This window comes from Carettochelys insculpta, chromosome 3 (assembly GCF_033958435.1).
Source record: "Carettochelys insculpta isolate YL-2023 chromosome 3, ASM3395843v1, whole genome shotgun sequence".
In the NCBI taxonomy this organism is placed as follows: domain Eukaryota; kingdom Metazoa; phylum Chordata; order Testudines; family Carettochelyidae; genus Carettochelys; species Carettochelys insculpta.
In genome coordinates, this window is record NC_134139.1 from 5841686 (window position 1) to 5864462 (window position 22777).

General features: G+C 38.9%; 1 protein-coding gene across 2 annotated transcripts in view; it reads right to left on the reverse strand.

Annotated features, from left to right (window-relative positions):
• Window positions 1–22777, reverse strand: part of KIZ (kizuna centrosomal protein) — an 86417-nt gene that overhangs the window by 57929 nt on the left and 5711 nt on the right. For both annotated transcript variants that reach the window (XM_074988436.1, XM_074988435.1), the window contains 3 exons: window positions 16778–16867; window positions 11695–12313; window positions 4794–5085 (listed from right to left, as the gene is read on the reverse strand). In XM_074988436.1, the coding sequence (XP_074844537.1) occupies window positions 4794–5085; window positions 11695–12313; window positions 16778–16867 (1001 nt within the window). The remainder of the gene's footprint in view (window positions 1–4793; window positions 5086–11694; window positions 12314–16777; window positions 16868–22777) is intronic.

Consider the following 22777-nt stretch of genomic DNA (forward strand, 5'->3'; position numbering starts at 1 on the left):
CTGGAACAATAAAACTGCTTTCAAAATCCAAATCTCAAACTTTCCTGCTTGGGCCAACCTAGATTGATAACATGTTCCTGCAAGCCTAATGCAGACTGGTTAAGTGATATATGTTCAAACACCATAGCAACATATGCACATTCCCTTTCTATGTATGGGATGCATCTTGCAATTATATGCAACAAATATATAGCAATAAGCTGTAATACTATCCAAAGTCAATTAGATACTGAGACAATTTCTTTAAATTACTGACACACTGAGCAATTTAATTCCTTTACCTCCCACCTACAGGTATTAAAACATAACTAGGACCTACCAGGGATTTGATGAAGCTACATTCTATAATGATGCAAATTAAGATTTAAACACCGTAACAATGGAGCATTGCTAATCCTTTTACAGAGGTGTAAATAGCCATTCAGATTTTGATTTCAGGCTGCCTGCTTTGTTAAGGACTTTCAACAGAAGAATTCCACGAAGCAACAACACAGCTGGGCTACACGCTCCAAGAAGTCTGCTAGCCAACCCAAAGGTTTTAGAATAATATGTATCAGATTATTACACTTTGTACATTTTGCGATGATGGTTGCACTCTCTTGTATATAAAGCTGCAATATTTTCCTCCCTAAACTTTGCTAAGTTTTGCTTCATGTCTGAAAAATACTCAAGACCTGTCTTTCACTACAATGAAAAATGCAATTTAAAAACACTTGTGTGCGCATTTTTGGGACTTTTAATGCATTTAAAAATGCTAGAGAGCATGTCTACTGTAGTTAAACAGTAATTTTTCTTTTATAGAAATCTTACAAAACCTACATTTTAGGGGCCAGCTCATTTCTTATTGTTGCACTCCCTCTGGGTGGTCTTTCTAGGGTGCCACTTGAAGGGAATACAATAACAAAAAGAAGGGGAAGGAAGGGACACCAACATAAAGAAAAACAAAATGTATGACAATCTGCAGCAGGGTATGGATCAGAGGTCAGCAAACAAGGGGTCCTTCTCTTTTACAGGTTGCTTCCTGGAAACAGTCTGATTAAGCTGACAGCTTGAATTATGTGTTACATTTTGTCATGCACAATCCATCTGTGCCTAAGTCTCTTCAGTGCAGCTGAAGTAGCACAGACTGAAAGCTCCACCTCCTCCCCCGACATAGGTCTTAAAACAGTCATCATCTTTCTATGCATTCATTCTCTGGGCTTTTTTGCTTTGGTTTTGCACTTTTAGCCCTTTAGATAGAGAACTAGATAACTGAGGAAAAAATGGAACTTTTCACTTCTAGTTCACTGGTTCAAACCCATTACAAATCAGTAGAGAAGTTGCTATACAATAGCCGTTCAGTACTCTATCTGAAATGAATTTCAGGTCTAAGTACCACTCACAGTTAACAACAGGACACCCCCAAAATCTAGAACACTTTTTGGCAGGCTCAGCAAAAAGGCCAAGAAATGAACAGGTGCACAGAACAAAACTACTTATCTGTCCTATCTGGTTCCCACAATATAGGCGGAATTTATGGTGGAATATTTTAAAAACGTGTGCCCTGTCATTTGCTGGCAGATCAACAGAGAAACTCATTTGTCAACCCATCCCTGCTCATATGCATTTTAAAAAAAAAAAAGGTATCATAGCAATATTATGTTAGCATTTTCACAGGTAGCATCTTGTCAGATTAAACAAGATTAAAGTATGATATTTAAGTGGTTTGTAACTGTGGTGTAAGAATTCGCTGTAAGATAAAATGTGACCTTAAAAGTCTGGTTTGACAAAATGCCTTTTTTTCCAAAATACATTTGCATAACAAACAAAAACTAGAAAGTTAACTGAGGAGGTTCCATTTTTTCCTCTACATTTGATGCAGATAATGTCTCCTGAAAACCAATGACCTGCTTATTCGCAGTAAGGATTTTGGTTTTGTTTTTAATTTAGTGAAATACTGACCACAAAATTGTCCCTCTGATTTTCTTTCCATCAACCCCTTTCATGGTTACTGCTTTTAACCAGAGATGAAGTATACTCATGAATCCAGAAGAAAGCTGATAAATGGCAGAGCTGTCACAACACCATGCTTAAAAATTAACAAAGATACCAATAGTGCCCCAGCTACAGCCACTTCAGTTTGATAACCGAATCATTACAACTTTGCTTGAACTACAACCTTTACAACCTAACGTCTTCAAATACAACCTGTGCACTATTTTTAATAGCTATTAGTAAGGTTGTCTGGTTCACAACAAAATATTTGGGGAGCTAAAGAAAAGTAATAAATGCCACACCATCATACCACATTGCTAAAAGAGGTTATTTGTATCTCAAACTCACTCATTAAACACTTTGAGAACTATGTGAAAAATCTGTCCTTCCGTTTCAGTTACTCGGCAGACTATTAAAACATTCAAGTCTCAATCTGAGTGACTAGTAGGGCCATGGGGTCTAAAAACTTCCTACTTTCAAAGTTAACTATGGAGAAACTACTGGCCTCTCCATAGGATCTTTCCCAGATGCAAATATGTTGTAGTCTATTCGTATTTTAATTTTCAAAAGCAAAAGCAAAATTATAATCTGGATAATTTCTGATGAAATTACCAACTATGATCACATTTTTATGATCTTGAAAAAACTAAGCCACTTGATAGTTTTAGAGGCCATAACCCACTTTGAGTTAAATTCCAGAGATAATGAGAACAATGAAATCTTTCCTATAATTTACCCAGGTTTACAATATTTTCTATCTGTTTGCATCAGCATCTGAAAGTCACTAAAATCTATAGGCAGAGGACAAAAGGTTACGTTCCCCCGGCTAAGCTATGACTTTTCTTCCAAAAACAACCACTCTATATAACTTTCTTACGAAATGCTAAGATTCACAGGTGTTAAACAAAAGGAAAACTCTGTGAAAGCTATTTAGATGTAAATTAGATGTTTCTGTAGTAAGCAAGCAATAGTCTAACACATGGTTTGACAAACTGAAATGATAATGTTGCAGAAGCATATTTTTAATAGATTTGTGTTTTGCTGCTTAACTGTCATATATTAATATGAACCATTACTGAAATCATTCTCTGTGCATGTGCATATATAAAAAAAAGCAGAGATCTGTTAAACATGATAAAAAGAACAGATAAATGACCAGTGGGAAGATGGATTTGAAAAACCTCTATAAGCCTCATGCATTCTTGATGGATAGCAAATGCTACTTTTCTTGGCTACATTCTTCTCTCCAACCCAATGTAACAGTTCTTCTTGTACCAGCCCCCCACGCCTCTGATCATCATGTGTTTAACCACTTCAGTCCTAAACATTTTGCATGTGAATTGCTTAAAATGGAGGGAGAAAAATCAGAGGGGTAGCAGCACCTCAAAAACAAGTGGAAATATCAGCTGGGCTGTAGAAACTGAGAGGAATGAGTGTACTTATGAGGGCAGCTTTTCCCAATAATGGCCACTGGGCGGCTGTTAGGATCCAGAATAATAGGGAAAGTAGCACTGAGTGAAAGGAGGAAGGGAGTAATAATTCTGGAAAGAGGGAAAGACAGGAAAATGGCAAGCAGCCACTAGAGAAGAGGTGGTACAATCAAGCAGGCAACAGGGAGAATCTTTGCAGCCAGAGACTAGGAGGAACAAAAAGGAGGAAAGCCAGCAAGTGGAAAAGGAGAGAATAAGGCGAAACCTTGAAACAGGAACAAAGGAGACAAGCAGCAGTGAAAGGCACACCCAGATGAAGTAGAAAGTGGGAAAGACCTGGGAGGAGAGTGAAAGTTCATCCCTACAGAAATGAAGCCTCAGAGGTAAGCAGAATGAAAGAGCAGCACAAGCTGCTGAGGAGCTCATAGATGAAAAGCTGTGTGAGATCAAAGGTCTGCAGTTCAAAAGGAGCAATATGGTTACACCAAAGTGTAAATCAGAGTGAAACCAGTAAGGGAGTCAGCAATACGATCTGATAAAAGTGACCAGGAAACCAGGATTCACCCCATATCTCTGACTCAGGTCTTTTGGTTTAACCTTGGGTAAGTCCCTTAACAGACATTGTGCCTAGTACACCATCACTATGGTAATGTTTCCCTACCTCTCAGGAAGTGTTGCGATGACAAAATCCATTAATGACTGAAAGACACACTGATATTGCAATGATGGGGGCCACAAAAAGTATCTAAATAGTATTACACAGTGAACAAACAATGGATGTCTAAGCTGCAGTTGCATACCTCTCAGGTATTGTTTTGAGCTGTTAAGTTAAATGTCAAACTAGTTTAACCATTTGAAATATTCCCACTACTATGAAATGCACTATGGAGCAAGTTATTTCTCTTATCAAATAGAGCCAATATACTAAAAAAAGGAAGACAGCAGAACACCTGCATGTAATGGAAACTAAAGAAACGGCGACCTCAAACGTCCAGCATCTGATGAAGTGAGTCTGTGCTCACGAAAGCTCATGCTCAGAACTTTTCTGTTAGTCTATAAGGTGCCACAGGACCCTTCGTTGCTGTTACAGATCCAGACTAACACGGCTACCCCTCCAATACTCTACCTCAAATTGCGTGTTGAGCTTCAAAGTTAATTTATCATAACAAATAAATATCAGAGGGGTAGCCATGTTAGTCTGCATCGGCAAACACAACAAGAATTCCTGTGGCATCTTATAAACTAACAGATTTATTGGAGCACAAGCTTTCTTGGATAAAGACCTGAGTTGTCAGATGCATGTAATCAGTAATAAAGATGGTCAACAGAACAATCTTCAAAAGTAATCCTAATTAAATAATCACAATGAGAAAACATTTAATGCCTTACTGTCTTATTGGTGAATTAGATGAAGAGTCTTCATCTGTTGCATGGCTGTTTACTGTTTGCAAAGAAAAATGTTCTTCAGTGGATATACTTCCTTTATCTTTTTCTAGGTTCATTGATTTTAAGGCCGTCTTGCAATCCATATCTTGTAGGCTCTGCTGTAGTTCAACCATATTTATCATGTCATCCTCTTCACTCACAGAAACTGTAAGGTCACTGCTGCTATCTAAACTTTCATCTTCTAGCTGTAGTGTATTTCCAGTGGGCAACAGACCATCTGTGTGTTGATCTAGGCCTGTAATAAAAAAAAAAAAAATTAAAACAAATGACAAATACTGCCAACATTTTAATAGGATCATGACTAGGTTGCAATAAGAGCCAGATACCTACATTTAATATATTATATTACACAAGAAATGTGTAATTCATACTGTCTGAAGCTTCTGCCCCTTAGGCACTTTCTCCCAGGGTACTGTAAAGTAACTGTTGACAGGAGGACTCAAACCTGGGATTTTGGAGCTTAGTGCATGAGCCTCTAGTTTGAGCTAAAAGCCAGGTGGCTCTTAGCTAAGGTTGTAAAGCAGTGGTTCTTAACCTGGGGTGCACAAACCGCCTGGGGGTGCGTGATGCCCTTTCTGGGGGTGTGAGACATGCCAGATTTTTTTAGAAGATAAATAATCGAAAACACAAATTAAGCACAGGCATGTAACTACAACTGCTTTGTTTCATCAAACCTATGTATTTATTAACATTATACATTTTTAACTATTACTGTACTATACAAACAAATTTATTTTCAAGTTTAACCCTACTGTGGTGAGTAATAGCATAAAACTATTTAACGTATATTTAATCTGCATTTAAAAGCATATGGGCCTCCCACCTCCATTTTTGATACGGGGTACGAGAACATATTGAGAACCAAAGAGGTGCAGGCTGCAGTAAAGGTTAAGAACCACTGCTGTGGAGGTCTCTGTAATTGGCCTAGGTACCAGCACATGGGACAGCAAATCGCACTCCTAGGTGTGTGGGTTATGAACTTCACCTAGCTGAGGAAGTGCACCCACAAGCTGCAGAGACCCTGCTGAAAGCCTAGAGGAGCCCCCACTTGTAACCCCCAACAGGAAGACTCAAACCTGGAATCTCTGTAGCTTAACGCATGAGCCTCTACAGTTTGAGCCAAAACCCAGATGCCAGCCAGGAGTACTGAAATTTGACCTTCTGACCTCTACATATGGTCCAAGTGCTGGTAATACTCTAAAGTCATTACCGGTCCCCTTTGTGAATGGACTCAGGAAACATCCTTCAGTATTGAGCTCATCTCAACAAACAACTGTTTTATGGGTTTTTTTAAAACAAGGCAGCATGTTTTGCAGCAACCCCTCTGGGTCCTAGCTGGTTTATGTGCAAATGGCACTGCATTCCTGAGCCAGATAGCAAGAGTCTAACAAACCCTGCAAGTTGCACCACCCGGGTCCAGCACAGTCTGGACCTGAGAAGTCACAAACAAAAGAATAGGGAAAGTCCTGAGCTTCTGCTCCCAGCAGCCCCAGCTTCCCACTCTCCCAGGACTCTAGGCTCCCTGGGCTACTATTGGGCTCCAGTCCCACGCTCCTGGGGCTACCACAAGGTTCTGACAGGCAGAGGCTCCAGCCCCAGCGCGGTTCTGTAAGTGGTCCAAGTGCCGCTACATGGAACAGTGAACCACACCCTTTGGTGTGTGGGTTACACAAATAGCCCAGTTTTCCATTCTTTTATTTCTTTCATCACCATTCTGGCCTAACATGGATGAATACAGCTCTCTCGGGAATCCATCAATGTAGCACTAGCTTCATTATCAGAGTTCTTGAAGAACAATAGGTACCTCTCTCTCAAGAGATGTAACACTTATTGTGCAATGCTCAAAGTTACTGCTTGCTTGGAAGAGAAATAATTTTGAATCTTGAACTTGGAATCTTTGCCTTAAGTAATCTGTCATACTACCATTATACTGTCAGACACGAAGGACTTGCATGTTACCTGACAGCACCCAGAAGTTTCCCCTGACATATTCCTAACTCTGTCAGTATTCTTCCTGCATGCCGACCTTGTTCTCCTCTTTGGAGAAACTCCCTTGTGATCTTCGTTCAACTTACAGAAACTCTCTAAAGCTGCTATGCGTTTCCTCGGTAAGGGAGTGATGTAAGAGGAAAACTCCTAATAGGCTGGCCCTGACTCTTAACCAGTCACAGGAATATTCCACTACCTGCCAGGCAGGAAAGGTTTCCGAAAGCCCTCAGGCTGTTTCCTTCTGCTCAGTCTCATGTGTTATGTATTTGTGTAATTGCATAAATGGCCACATATTTCAATATTTTGCCAAGAAGCAGAAAAATCTCAGCACTGCATAAATCCACAAAAATGGTCATTTTATAAGTATCAGAGAGGTAGCCGTGTTAGTCTGTAGCTTCGAGAACAACAAGAAGTCTTGTGGCACCTTATAGACTAACAGATATTTTGGAGCACAAGCTTTCGTGGGCAAAGACCCGCTTCATCAGATATCTGTTAGTCTATAAGGTGCCACAAGACTTCTTGTTGGTCATTTTTTAAGTATCTTTCACATCTCTAGCTTGTCCACCTATCGTCTTGCCTCCTTTTTATGTCTACGTATTATTCTAGGTTCTCCTCCTAAGAGGGTACTCAGTGGATTTCCTGTGCCTCCTCTGGGCTGCATGTAAAGGGATCCTCCATAATGCAAAACAGAAGCAAGGAGGAAGACAATTTCCTCCTGCAAATCACCTCTAAGACACAATGGGGTAAAATGTCCTGAAAAACTGTCTTGGAGAGACATCAATATATTAGGAAAGGAGGCAAATGTCATCCAGAGCTTGTAATCCACACAGGAGCAGAAATCTATATCTCTTCTCTGGAAGTTGTGCATGTCAGCTGACTCTCTTCTCTGTTCAGCAGAGGGAGAATACATTAGTCTTCTAAGATACAAATAAAATAGGCACTACTAACATTTTCACTTTTTGATGCATATTTAGAATTCAATGAAAATGTATCAAACAGTTCTGTAACCAATTAACCATGTATTGCCCAATTTCTCCCAAGATTTATTGGGGTATCAGTTGTTTCTCAATTAACAACAGCGTTCACAGGGTCTCATACATCTTGCAAAACAGAATGTTTCCTCCCTGCCATACAGAGCTTCATTTTGAAGTGATTTACTGGAGACTTTAGAAAAAGACTATATTATACAAATAATTACAATAATTTGTATTCTATTATTCTCTGTTTCCAGCATTCAAGAGATGCACAAATGTAAGAGAAATGGTATTACTTTTATTTACTTTATGATGTTTTTATACTATTATGCTCTCATTTCTGAACCACAAATAGTACTCAAAGGAAAAACAACTTAAAGTTGCAATGTACTCCATGAACACCTGCATCTGAAACCATAGCATATGTTCATTTGTGGCACACAGAGCACAGCCAAACTTCCCAATCCCCTGTAAATTCCAGCAAGAGAATTGGAACAAGAAAAATCCACTTACAAATTCAAACGTAGGTTATTTTAGCTGTATAAACACTAATGTAGCTTTGACATCATAAAGCCATAGAAACCCTTACCCTCTCTTCTATGGGAAATTTGAGGTGGTCACTTTGCTCATTTTGTGGGTCAACTAACGCTATTATAAGACAGCTTGGTGTTGTCTTGTTCCATGTCGAAACAATGACAATCCTTCATTCTATGGAAAAGTGGCAAATAATAAAAAAGTAACAGCAGAGACCATGAAAAGCAAACAGAGTCCTGAAAGAAATAGAAATGGGAAAAAGAAAACAACCACAAAGAAGACAATAGCAGAATGCCAAAAGAAGAGAACATGAAATATACCAAGTAATATGATGAGGCTGCCAGCTTTTGTCCAAAAAAATTGTGATCATTACATTGAGAGGCAGTAGCTCCTCCATCATTAAGGTTGCCAGTAATTTCTATTATGAAGCTCCATTTTAGCAGTCCTTAAATGGCTTAGAAAATTGGGTTAACCTGAAAATTGCCATGTTTACTGGAAAGGCAGAAGAGAATATTTCTGCGAGCCCTTAAGAGCAGTTTGATCAATTTTCTTGAGTTACTCATCTCTACCACTTGAGCTAAAAACAATAACTCCATTAGCAGATAATAGTGGGTTGTTATAATTTGTGTGCCAAACCACTAGAGGGGAGCTAAGACACAGTTTCCCAATGGGTAGCTTACTTGACAATAGCACAAAACTGGGAATCACAGTTCCTGTGTTCTGTTCACAGCTGCGGGGGAGGGCCAGAGGGCAGTGGAGGAGTGAAAGGGAGTACGGTTCTTCCACTCGGTTAATGGGTATTTTGACTGTGGGAAAACAGTGTTTGTGAATCATAGGTTTATGAAGCATGGTTCTTGGGAGGGCATAAGACATTAGGAGAAGAATGAGTAAGCATGTCATGAATTCATCTACATATGTAAAAAGTCATTCCCAACTTTTAATTTAATCTTGTCTACACACAAAAGCTGTACAGCTTTAACCACACCAACATACTTCATGTGGACCAATCCCACTAGTGAGGACACAGTTATAGGATATAAAGATGTACTGCTGTAGGATATCTAATTCTCCTTCCAGTATGGCAGAAGCATATTGGCATGCAGGATCTGTACCATTGTAACTACACTGTATCGGCAACTACACTGCTAAAGGAAGAAAATAATATGTAAAACGGACACATTGGTGTACAGACCAAACCTTAGTCAAATCTAGATGGATTTGCACAGTGATCACAAACTGCACCTCTCTACCCTTAGGATAATTACCCTGCAAATTGCAAGTTTCTGCTCCAAACACTTAGGGCACTACACACAATCTGAAAATACTGTACCATTGGCAAATCCACCTATTTTTTAGTATCTCTACTCTTAGAAATAGACCAGCTATTCTTCACAGACTTTCTGAACAAAATCAACCTGAATCAGACACCACGCATGTTTTCTCAAGTAAAATTAATTATATTAGACTGGTTAATACAAAGATCTAATACTATATTAGATTAGTAAAAATTGTCACCATGGCACTGAAAACACCTTCCGGCTCTTTGGCAATGCAGCGAAAGAAGGAATTTCAATGAGATCTTTCATCTCAAAGACGCTCCTACTAGCTAAAGTTATGATCAATAGAGAGACCACCTTTAAAAGAAAAATATGGGAGAGAAAAATCACTTAGGCTGTGTCTACACTTGCCCCCAACTTTGAGGGGGGCATGGCAATCAGGGCCATGGGAGATTACTAATGAAGTGCTGTGGTGAATACGCAGCACTTCATTAGGTTAATTTTCCCCCCATGGCAACTTCGAAAGAGTAAAGGGACTTCGAAGTAGCGCGAGCACTTCGAAGTGCCCATGGTGACGCATGCTGCCAGCTACACACATGCCGGCACTTCGAAGTTGCCACGGGGAAAATTAGCCTAATGAAGTTCCGCAGCACTTCATTAGTGGTCTCCTGTGGCTCTGATTATCATGCCCCCTTCGAAGTTGGTGGCAAATGTAGAAACAGCCTTAGGTGATTCAACTTAAGCATCCAAAGACTTTACCAAGAACCATACCCTATAGTCACATCCCTCTTTAAATTGTGGGTACACTGGTGTATTCCAATACCCCTGCCTTTGCACATGAAAAAGAGCACTGGGATCAGAAGAATTAAGATATCGATTCTTTGCAGACCTAGCAGACTTGGACATTCCAGATGATGTGCCAATGGCAGTGATGTCATGTTAAAAGTGACAGTTTGTCGTACCAAATCTTTTAGAGGACCTTGGACAGTAAAGAAGGAAGGGCCTATCCACCAATGCAAAAGAAAGGCATGTGTCAGCAATCTGGACACCTGTCTAGTCTAAAGAAAAACCTTGGTTGTTCAGTACTGATGATGGCCACACAGAAATGCCTCTTTGAATTAGCTATTTGAAAAGGATCAAGTTCCTTAATGGACGCTCGTGTGGTTTTTACTATTGTGAATCAGGCCTTCGGTCACCCCAACCAGAAGCACCACTAATAGGGACACTATTCCATCTGACAAAGCAGGTCTTTGTCCATGAAAGCTTATGCTCTGAAATATCTGTGAGCCTATGAAGTGTTGCAGGACTTCTTGTTGTTTTTGAAGATACAGACTAACTCAGCTACCCCCTGATACTTATTCCATGTGCACCATTCTGATGGACAAACCCCTTTCAACAGTGGAAATAGAAATCCCTTGCTACCCTCAAAAGCAACATAAAATACAAGGAGCTACTTTGATGCAGGGATTCAGAGAAAGGGCAAAAAAAAAAAAAAAAAAAAAAAGCATGAAACAGAGGCAGAACTATTCTGTTGCCAAGGCCAGTAGTAGCAGTTGGAATCTCTGCATGCTCCCCTTGGTTGAAAAGATTCGGCCTCTGGAGCTGCAAAGTGGCCAATTCACTGGCTCAACTCCATCATCTCGCAGCCCAGCAGCTCAAAAGACACAAAGCAGAGGATGACTCCACAGTAGTGTCTAGCAATGCCAACCAAAACTGGGACGCCACTGTGATAAGTGCTGTACAGACAGAGTAAGAACATTCCATGTACCATACAGTTAGACATGACAATGGGAAAAAGAGGGAAGTGACTTGCCCAAGTTGCACAGCCAGTCAGTGACAACCAGTGAAGTATCCTGTCCATCAAATCAAACTCCCTGCACCACAGCACACAACAGGTATAGACTCCTCTTGCACTGCCTTCCATAGCCTCAAACAGAGCCTTAGCAGCTCCTTCCATTTGTGGAGGCACTCGGAACCTGTGGCAATCAGTATATTCTCAAAACCTGGACCAGTGGCAGAAGACTGCATTTCCTCCACAGCAAAGTCATCACACAAACACTATTCTCACACCTGGGAAGTTTTCTCTGGGCTGTTCATTTCCAGAACCGAGTTGTTCAGAAACAGATAACGAGATTGGCTGGTTAGATGTTCCTTCATTTGCCAAAAAGTGCTGGTTCTTTGCTATTTCTGAGCTGCTGCAACTGTCACTCTTTAAATCAGTGCTTCTGTTTTCTGGACTTAATCTTTCACATAACAAGGAGTTGAAGTTAGCAGATTTTTTGTTTTCTACTAAACTACTATTACCATTATTTGTATTGCTTTCTATCTCTAAGCAGTGAGTTCTTCCATTCTCAGAGGATACACTAGATGTGACTGGCATTTCCTCACCCATCTGGAGATGCATCTTCCCCTCTATTTTGTCAGACTTATTTAAGCACTGCATATCAATATTAGTTTGTACTACATAGCTGTCTGTCATATTACTGCTCCGTATTGCCTGTCTGCATGAATGTGGGTCAGAAATTGAAAAGCTCTTTGTGGACTGGGAAGATTTCTGCTGTGTACTGAAATCTTCAATGCTTGAGATGGCTGACATTTGGCGGCCCATAAAGATTGTTGCTGGATGATACAATCCTCTTGACGTGGCCATCCTGGTGTTAATTCCTGCCTGTCTTGTAACTGGCAGCATCTGAAAAATAGAGGTTGAGATGGCTTAAGACTGAATTTCATGTAGTAAATGGAGTTTCATAAAGGTCTTGTGTTGTTTTTTGACAAGCAAATATTATATATAATTTAAATACTTTCAATCATATTAAGCTAGCCCACATATAACACATGTTCTTTGTCCATTTATTCTATAGAACTAATAAAAGATTGAATGGCCCAACTCCTGCAAGATACTGAGTGCTCTGTGCCAAGTACTAAGCAGTCTAGACTTCCAGGGAAGCCAAAAGGAGATAAATCTGTCAGCACCTCACAGGAGGCAATCAGCACCTTCCAGGATCCAGACCAAAGGTAGTTGAGCCAAAACAGTAATACTGGCAAACAAGTATAAACCCTGCATTTAAAAAAAAAACCAAAAAAAAACCACACACACAATGCTAATGTTGCCATTAGGTTTGTTAACTGGTGAACTACAAGAGCAACAAAACAGTTTTGACTGTTCTGAAGAGTCTTCACTGCATTTCACTTAATGTACAGTCTTTTGCATAGAATGGTAATAAAAATTTTGTCGAATGACACATTAAACAAAGCTTATGTCAGTAATAGTGGTTTAACATTCCAGGCAACCATTTCCTCTCTACAGTTTTACACACAGAAAGCTCATAAATTGAAATTTACATTACATTGAAATTACAATTTTGCTTGTTTTATAAAGAGTGTTTATGAAAGTTGCTGGATTCATAGCCTACCTAGAAAGCGAGTAGTGCACATATAGGTGTAATAATAAAATTCACCCTATTCTTTTTCCAAGTGGCTTCAACCTTCTTCTGAAGGATCCACCTTCATTTTGGTTGTTGCAGGAGAGAAAAGTTAGTCAAGTACCCTCCATACCAGCAATATCACAGTAATGATAGGTGGAGTGCAAACTATTTTAAAAGCGATTCTTTCATAAAGAAATAATTTCTTTTTTTATATACAGTTGCTTTTCTACAGAAGTTAAAATGCACTGAGATGTATCTGATTCACAAAAGCAGCATGTTTTAAGGCACAAGCCAAACGCTATCTATCTAGCACTAAAAGAGTTTCTCCCAAGCATAAATTACATAAATGGCAATTACAGCACCTTTACACCATTTTCTAAAGCATTCGGACTGTGGAAGACATACTAAACTATCTGACCACTGAAATTCCTATTAGTAGGATGGAGCTGGCATATTGAGATTTATACCATGGTTTAAAGCTCTGCCAATCAAAAATAAAAAAAAAGATTTGCGGGGGGGGGGGGGGAAAATCAGTCAGCCAATATGGGGGTATTTTGATGATATTTTTATGAACAATGTCTGACTCAGTGAACACACCAAATATTAAAGGGCCAATTCCTCCTCTGGCAACAGGGGAAGTAAAGTATAACTGGATGTCACACAAGCAAATAGGCCTGTCTGGGCTGCAAAGAGATATACTAACAAGAACTGGTTGGAATTAACACATACAAATGAAAAAAAAAAATAATGACTAGACCACTAAACTCTATCAAGAGCTAAGAGTAAGTTATTTCCTCCACTACTCTGTAGGAAAGTAGAGTAGAAAAGTCCTAAGCAGAGAGAAATAGACACAGTGTGAAGAGGTGGTGTTTTAAAGTGTGCTGCTGCAGAAACACAAAAGTAAATAAATCATTTTGTTAGTCTTTAAAGTGCTACATTTCTGCTGCTTTGTTTTGTTGGAGAACAGACTAACATGGCTACCTCTCTGTTATATAGGTATAGTTACGTGAAGGGGGAAAAAAAAAAACCCTACTGATGTAGCTATGCCGATCAACCTCCCAATGCAGACATACTAGGTTAACAGAAGTGTGCTTCTGCAGGCACTACAAATGTCGTTCAAGAAAGTGATGTTTCTACAAACAGCAGAAAAACATTTGTGTGCACTGTGCCTAGGCCAATAAAAACTATCAGGAATAGGCTCTGCAACGTAGACAGCCTCAAACAAAAGGACAAAAATCCAGAGACAGAAAGAAGATGGACTCTAGAAAGGCACCGGAAGATTTGCTTCTGCCTATATGGATTGTCGTGTTCACCTAAGGGCTCAGGTGCTTTATTCCTGTTGACTAATAAAAGCTATCTTGTTTTGAAATGGCTGCAGAAACTCACTTAATGCATTGCTTCCTGAAGGGGTAAAAGCCTTCAAAAGAAGTCTGAAATAATTTGGACTGGCTATTGAGAGCACATGGTGAGAAGCAGGGATTGTTACCGCCCAAAGGCTCTGTCCCAGAGTTGCAGAGCTTGCCTTTGTTAAAAGTTCCACTTAGGTCTTGGCAAGAAATAGGGAGACTGTATAAAGGCCAAAACAAGGTCTCTCTCTGCAACAGTGACACCCATAACTAGGTTACAGTGTGGAAAAAAAGCAAAATTAATTAAAGGTCTACTTTGTCTAAAAACTAAGAGACTCAGTCATCTCAATCTAAAACAGCCCTTGGATTCTGATTCTAAAGAAGGGGTATCATATCTCCCAATGAAGTTATAAAATCTTGGTTTGTCACCAAATCGATAGTCTGATAAACATATGCAAACCACTGAAAACCACTTAAATTGGTTAATTTTAATGGAACACTGTTGCTTCCTCTTCAGAGCACTGCTTTATAGGAAAACATTTGGCAATTTGCGATGGATGTAGCATACTCAGAATTGGATGGTAATAAGTTTGAGAGTGTCACAGAGTATTAACTAGCGTAACTCAACTTCATCATCATCTGGAGAGTTACCACTGGGCCATATTTTTCTGATCTTGAAACATGTATTGACCAGAATAATGAAAAAACTGCAGATACCACTCCCACCCCTATAATCAAACCCTACACAAACATACTAGATATACATTTTAAGACTCCCGATATGCCTTCTCTTATGTAACAATTCCAGCCTTCCTTATTTTATCTTCTCTCATTGCTCTTTGGGATTCTAGTCAATTAAGCCCACATTGTAATTATAATTTTCATGCAACATAAAATGACAATTTTAGGTTCATATTAAGTTTTTGGGACCATAGCAACACTAGTATTTGAGTATTTATTGTACTTGTTACATAAAGGGATAAAAATTCTAGAGATTGAAATATGTAGGTTCGAAGAAAAAATTCAAACAAAATGTTATTTAAAATAGGAAAAAAAACCAGCATTTCAGAACTTTAACTCTATGATTTCACATACATCTGAACAAAATGTACATAATTCATGCATTCTTAAAGGCCTGCTTACGTTGTTCAAGGTTGCTGGGGTCTATTGCTTTGTATATTGCCATTTAAAGAATGCTCTAAATTCAAGGTTTTTAACTTTTTAATCTACGGGGGAAAACTTCCCATAAACTCAGATTAATGGTGCTAATACACTGAAGAAAGAAAAACGAAAACCTTCCTTCTCCTATAAAAACAAAATAGTGTGGCCTCTGTTTCTTTTCTGATAAGAGTCTTAAATACCAAACAGTTAACTGCATAATAACATTTACTGGCAGCCAGGCAGCCTGCTTAGCAGATATATACAGCAGGTAAAAGGAGAAAAAGTTAATTTCTTGGCTGAATGATTCCATCGGTAGCTATAGGGCAAACTAGAAAGTCTTTTAGTAAAGTAGCAGCTGATTCTTCTATCAATCTGCAGCACACATACTCTTCCAAGGAATGCATTAAATATGAAAATCATATCCTGTTATCATCTGTTTCCAGCTTTCAGCCCAGTAAGCTTTTCTTAATGAATGCTGTAGCCTAAGGGACAAGCATGCTGTTGGCTTTTCTGAATAATGGAGTGATGCTACCATTTTTGCTTATTACAATATCGACTAGCTGAGGGGGTTTCACACATAGTCACAAGTGACTACTCTTGCCAGCATGCTCCAAGTTATTACAAGATGTTTTTAGACATTTCATCTAAAAGAGCTTTACTGCTTTTAGTGAAGAAAACAGCTATGGTCTTGAACTGTATCATTTATACAGAGATAGGAGGAAGGATTAGAAGCCTGCATTACTGCAGATATATAGGAGAATATATTTAAGTATTCCTTGTCAGTCTCTTTTGTCTGTTGCTTAGATATGCATTTTTTTCTTTTTTGAGAAAATGTATAAAATTATGAACATGACATATAAATCAATTACTACATTTTGTGTGCTTTCATTACGAATCTTTTTCTGAGGTTAAATTTGCTTTCACACTATTAAAAATATAAAAATAGCAGTTGATGAGGAGTGATAAACACTGGCCTAATTCTTTGGTTTATTATGGTTCTCTCTTTACCATGACAAAAATACGAGTCTGATTCTTTTAATTAATCTGTTTGATTTTGTTGTTAAAGCAATGTTTCACAATTTAAACTATATGGCAAAAATTCCACATTTAGAAGGCATTTTGCAACAACCACCATTTACTGCATGGCATACCTTAAAGAACAACATCTAAGTATTCTTCAAGCACCAAAACACATACAGTTTTCCACTTATTTTCTATTACCTGCTCAGCATTATCTTGTTTGTCACCTTTCATTGGCATCCTGTTCTTCTGAAGTGACAGCATACTTTTAATTTCACCTTCATACTGTACCTACATATGAATAGATCACTCATATAAATGACTTATGTATTATAAAAATGTGATCATACAAACACAGAAAGACACCAATACTTGTACAGCACAATTTGTACAATAATAAAATAATCAATTGGAATCTAATAAGAGTCATCATTCACAAAGAAATATCTGAGGGGAAAAAAAGTTTATAACAGCTTATACAAAAATATCCAAAGACCCCATTTTCCTGTCAAAATATGTTTAAGTTTCCAGGAAAAACAAATGTGGTTTGTGTGTGCATCCTTCTGTGAGTTTTCATCTATGTATCTTCACTCATTTAATGCTTCTAAAGAGTAAAAACAACTTGTAGACTCAGACATTTATTCACAATATTTTTTATAATTCCAGATAATTTTGGCTGTATCCACATAATGATTTAGTTGCTTTGACGTTAAACACCAAGCTTTACGTTTTGTATTGGTTTATAAGTCTGTTTGTGATCCATTGAGCTATTCTAAGAAAAAAAAATACACTACAGGTGTTATAAAGGGCAATAAAGCATTTATTTAAAAAAAAAACAACCTTCCTCTAGTGTTACTAACAAACAACTACATAAAAATGTCTTCTCCTCCACTACATTGTTTGATTGACCAAAAGTAATACAGTCATAGGACTACTGCTTAAAAGCTATTGCATATACAGTACCTATAATTAGTACTGTATGTCAGTAATTGTAAACTTTACGAACAGATTATACTGGTCATAAATGGGTGCACTTCACTACATATTTTGAATTGGGTAGTATACAGGGAGAAATACATCTGATAACCAATTAAATTGGACAATTCTGTAGTTTAATTCTCAAACTGCATATATAAAAAGCCTTACTTTACAGAGGCATTTGTTCATAAAATTTGGATCAACACAAAGCAAAAAAGGCTCTATTCAGCCAAGCATTTTACCTGGTGCTCAAAACAGATGAAATGTTTAACTACTAAGTTCTCTCCCAAGCTTAAGTATATTACTTCAGTTAGGCTTCCAAGAGCTATTGAGCGAATTACAGAAGCTCATGAAAACAAGTTAAGCTTTTCTTGTAAGGAAAAGTTGGTAACTAAAGCTACTTAATATACTATACGTGGAATTAAGCTAATTCATACCGAAGGCTTTTCTCTCCCCACCAAAAATTAATAAATTTATGTCTGATATGCCAGTTTGAATGATTACTGTTTTCACAACTCTCTGTTAATCCTTTTAATCCTGAAAATGACCACAAATGGGAAATCAGACAATCGAATCATTCAGACAGCACTTCAAAAGGGCTCCATGGGGGGGAAAAAAAAAAAAAGATGGTACAGATTGAATCTTTCTAGTCTGGCATCATCCATCATCAGGCATGATTTTAGTTAGCCAGATATCCACTTTCATGGTCATGGCCAAGTTTCCCATGGTCTCAAAGTCACCAGTCCTGACGCTCAATGTTCTGTGATGTTATCTCTAATTTACCCCTAAATGTCTTGTAGGAGCCCAGTAAGCAGTGGAAGCATTGCTAATGCACTAGACAACCTTGACCTTCTGTGGTTGGGCAGATTCTCAGATTTGGCATCGAACAGGTCCAGAGGGTGCCGGACTAGAGAGGTTCAACCTGTATAAGAACTTCTGAATGGAAGTACTAAAGACATCACCAACTGAAAAGTAGATAGAGGAGCTGAGGCCCACATCAATTCATTGACAACACTTCTTTGTTTAAAATGGGCCCATTTAAAAGGAAAAAAAAAACACCACCGCCACCACATATTATGATATTAAGTTGTTTGTATCATATTCTGTTTGTAAGGACACACATTGGTGCTTTATTCAGAATGGTAACATACAGCCCAATCTGGAAGATATTCTAACAAGGTCAGGCGAGCAGACCCCAGGTGGAAGGCAGCTCAGGACCCAGCCTGGGCTAGGCAAAGAGCTGAAAGAGGGAATTAAAGCTCCCAGGTGAAGCAATAGGGTGTGGCAGCAGGCAATCAATTAACAAGAGCCAGCTGCTCTTACTGCCCACAGCTTAAAAAGCAGGGAAGGCAAACAAGGAAAGGGCGTGTGAAAGAGGAGGTAGAGGAGTTTGAAGAGCCCTAGTGAGGGGAAAAAGGAGAAGGCAAAAGCAGATAAGGAGTCAAGAGAATGCTGGTAAGGGAAGTGGGGAGGGAGGAGTGGCTGGGCTCCCCTCCTGACAGCCAGGCTGAAAGCCCTGGCTGGGCCTAGAGGAAAGACAGGCTAACTGACCACAACAGTAGTGGTTGCTGTAGCAGAGACTCTACAGTCAGGGAAAGCAGCAAGGGACCCAAGCCAGACAAAGGGGCATCTTAAACGCCAAGTTTGGCTGGACACAGGTCCATAAGGTCTGTAGGCAGATCTGGCAGCATTTTACCCTGAAAATGAGGTAGACCGTTAGTCAGTCCATGCAAAGCATTATGAACCAAGCATGCTCCACAAGACACCACCTGGAGCAATCCACAAGTGGAACTGGGACATGACTATCACATCTCCAGCTATGTGGAGAAAGGATGTTCTGCAGGTGCCAACTCAGACTTAAAAACTTGATCATACAAAAATATTATGAAATGAAATTAAAGGCTGCAAATTTTAAAAAGGGAGAAAAAGAAACGCCACTTTTACAAAATCTAAAGTTGCCCCAAGAAAGTTTTTGCCATGACATATCACTGCCACTAAGAGCTTAGAAGGATTCAGAAAGGACTAAACACACAATGAAATAAACAATACTACCTAGAGTTATCATAATGCTCATTGGTTTAAAGGCTTTAGAAGGATACAAAGTCTCATGTTTTAAAGCATATGCCAACATCTGCGCAGCTGCTACTGGCCACTTTTAGAGAAAGAACGCTAGACTGGATCGACCACTGGTCTGGTCCAGCATGGAAATTCCTATATTCTTAGTTAGAGTCAAATTAATACACCATCTCACAAAGTTTTAAAATCTGCCATGAAGCCTCTAGGGCTTCCATGCCAGTCCCAAGCCTGGATAAAGGAGAAGGGTTAGTCAAATGGGGTGTCTATGCACTGATTGTAAAACAATACAAATGAAATCTGATGCCTGTACGACTAAATTGATAAATGATGCCGGTTCCGATGTCGCCCAGATAAACAAGGTGCACAACAGCAGTTGAGCAATCAGGGTTGGATCAATAAGATGGCTACCAAAACAAAATTACAACTTACACATATACTATCAACTGGAACATAGAACGTCCAAACACTATGGATGACAGGAAAGTTACAGCTGCTTCAAAATGAAGTGGATAAATTCCGATGCAATAGATTTGGACTAGTGGAGATGCACTGGAAGGCATCGAGAGAGAGAGGTGCAGTTGCAAAGTCATTTGGTCAGGGAACAAAACGAAAAAATGAGGCAGGAGTTGGATTCCTTCTTAGCAAAATAGCTAGAGGAGCATTGTTAGGATACAAACTGATGAGCGTGAGAACGATAGTGGCGAGATTTGAAGCGAAACCATTCAACATCTCAGTCATTCAGGTGTATGCACCCATGTCAGACAGCATGGAGGAAGAGATCAAGCTATTGTATAAAGACTTGACAAAGATGCTGGAGGAGACACTGGAGATAGATGTGTTGATCATCGGAGGAGACTGATCAAAGAACTGAAAGACATATCACCACTGAGCATCAAGAGTGAGACCAATATTTTGAAGGAGGAAGTAGAAAGAGCAGAGTAATGACTAAACAACAAGAGGCTTGGAAATGATAAGAACATGGAAGAGATAATCAAACGGTGCAGAAAGTATGATTCTGGAAATACACTGACTATGTCGTATAGCATGGAAAGAAGAGATGGCACCTAAGGAATGGACAAGATCTGTTCTAGTGACAATATACAAGAAAGGAAGTGTGTCAGAAAACAAGAACTACAAAATAATTGCCCTAACGAGTCATCTAGGCAAGGTGATGATGAGGATACTGATGGAGAGACTGAGATCACAGATAGAAGAGCATCTAGTGGATGAGCAAGTGGGATTCAGGACAGATAGAAGTACCATACAGCAGATATTGACACTAAGACTGATAGCGGAGAAAGCTCGATGAAAGAACATCTACAATTGCTTCATCGATTTTCAGAAGACACTTGACAGTGTAGATCAGAAAGTGACTTGAGCAATGTTGGAGTCGTACAGAGCAAATAGACTGACACGGTTGTTGGATGATATCAATGACAATGAGGAGGCAACGGTGAGCATGTGTGGAGAGTTGGGAAGTTGGTTTAGAACGATTAGAGGTAAAAGACAAGGAGATCTGGTATCACCAAGTATCTTCATCATGCACCTAATGCGAGCAACGGACAAGATCAAGGAAGAGGTAGAAGAGCTATCAATGCACTTGATAAGAATTAACAACTTGAGGTTTACGACTGATATAGCTATCATCAAGGAAGATGAGAAGCTAGCGAGAACAGTGCAGGTGCTAAATGAGGAAGGGAAGAGGTACGGGCGGATTATGAACATTGATGAAACAAAAACAATGGTATTTGACGATAAGGAAATAGGAAGGAAGATCAGTGTAGACAGGATCAAACTAGAGAATGTAGGGAAGTTCTTATACCTGGGGAGTAACATGACATATGATCTAGACTGTAAGAAGGAAATAGTGACAGCAAGAGCAATTTTGAAGGCAGTGGATAAGATCTGGAAGAGCAAAGCGATTAGCTCGGGAACAAAGCCGAGCATCTTGAAAATGTGTGTATTCAGCATAACATCTGAAGAGAAGAATATTGGCATTCAAGAGTTGTTATAGAAAGGTCCTGAGAATAGGATGGATGCAGAAGGTCACCAGTGAGGAACTATATAGGAAGATACAGCAGAAAGAGAACCTATTGTGGTAGCTTATACAACAGAAGCTACAGCTAACTGGGCATATCTGAGGAATGAACGCCAAGTCAATATCCTGGTATTCAGCATAATGGACAGCTCGAACAGGAGAGGCAAACCCGGCAGAGAATGGGTACATCATCGAGTGGATTGGTGTGGAGCTAGTCTACAGATACTAAGCCACTCCACACTGGACAGAAAAAGATGGAAGGAAATAGTAAAGGATGCATTGGACACCAACAGGAATGGAACACATTGTTGTAGATGATGATGATGATAGCCTCTCCTGATGTCACGTAAGTATTGCTGAATAAATCAACTCAAATTAGAGTAATATTTTAATCAAAGATTGCTTTTACTAATTGCTCATTAATAGGTATTAAGACAGTATAGGTATTAATAGGTATTAAGACATATAAACAACATTTCAGGAGAAAGAACTGTTACACCTATTGGCTCATTTAGCGTAAACCTGAAAATGCTTCAGTTGCTAAGTTACTGTTTTTAAAAAAACTGTAACCTCCATTATACATCCATAGATAACTTTGTAACTTTATGCCTGAATGTGCAGCATTTTACTTGACAATTCTGATATGTTTCATTGCATCTTAATTAAATGTTTGTAAACAAATATTAATTCAACAGTTACTGCTACTTTACTGCAGGGCATAAGATTGATCATCCTTATTTTTACTAAAATGGCAATGTACTCAATCATCCCATACAAACAGCAAACATTGAAGATACATAATTACAATAAAAATGGGGGGGGTGGGCCAGAAGGACCACTACCACATACACCCAAACCAACTGGACTACATAGGAAAAAGTAAACATTTACTTGAATTTGAAAACAAAGAAGATTGGGGGATAGACAGTCAAATGGATGCAATACATTTTTATTTTAAATGCAGAGAAAAATTATGGAGATTCTGGGGCTTAGGTACAACTGCATCTGTTTTTAAAAAAAAAAAAAAAAAAAAAGCCAGTCATTATTTTTGCTCCTACAAATAAAAGTATCTTCATTACCATAAAAACTTGAGGGTCAGGGGAATTGTG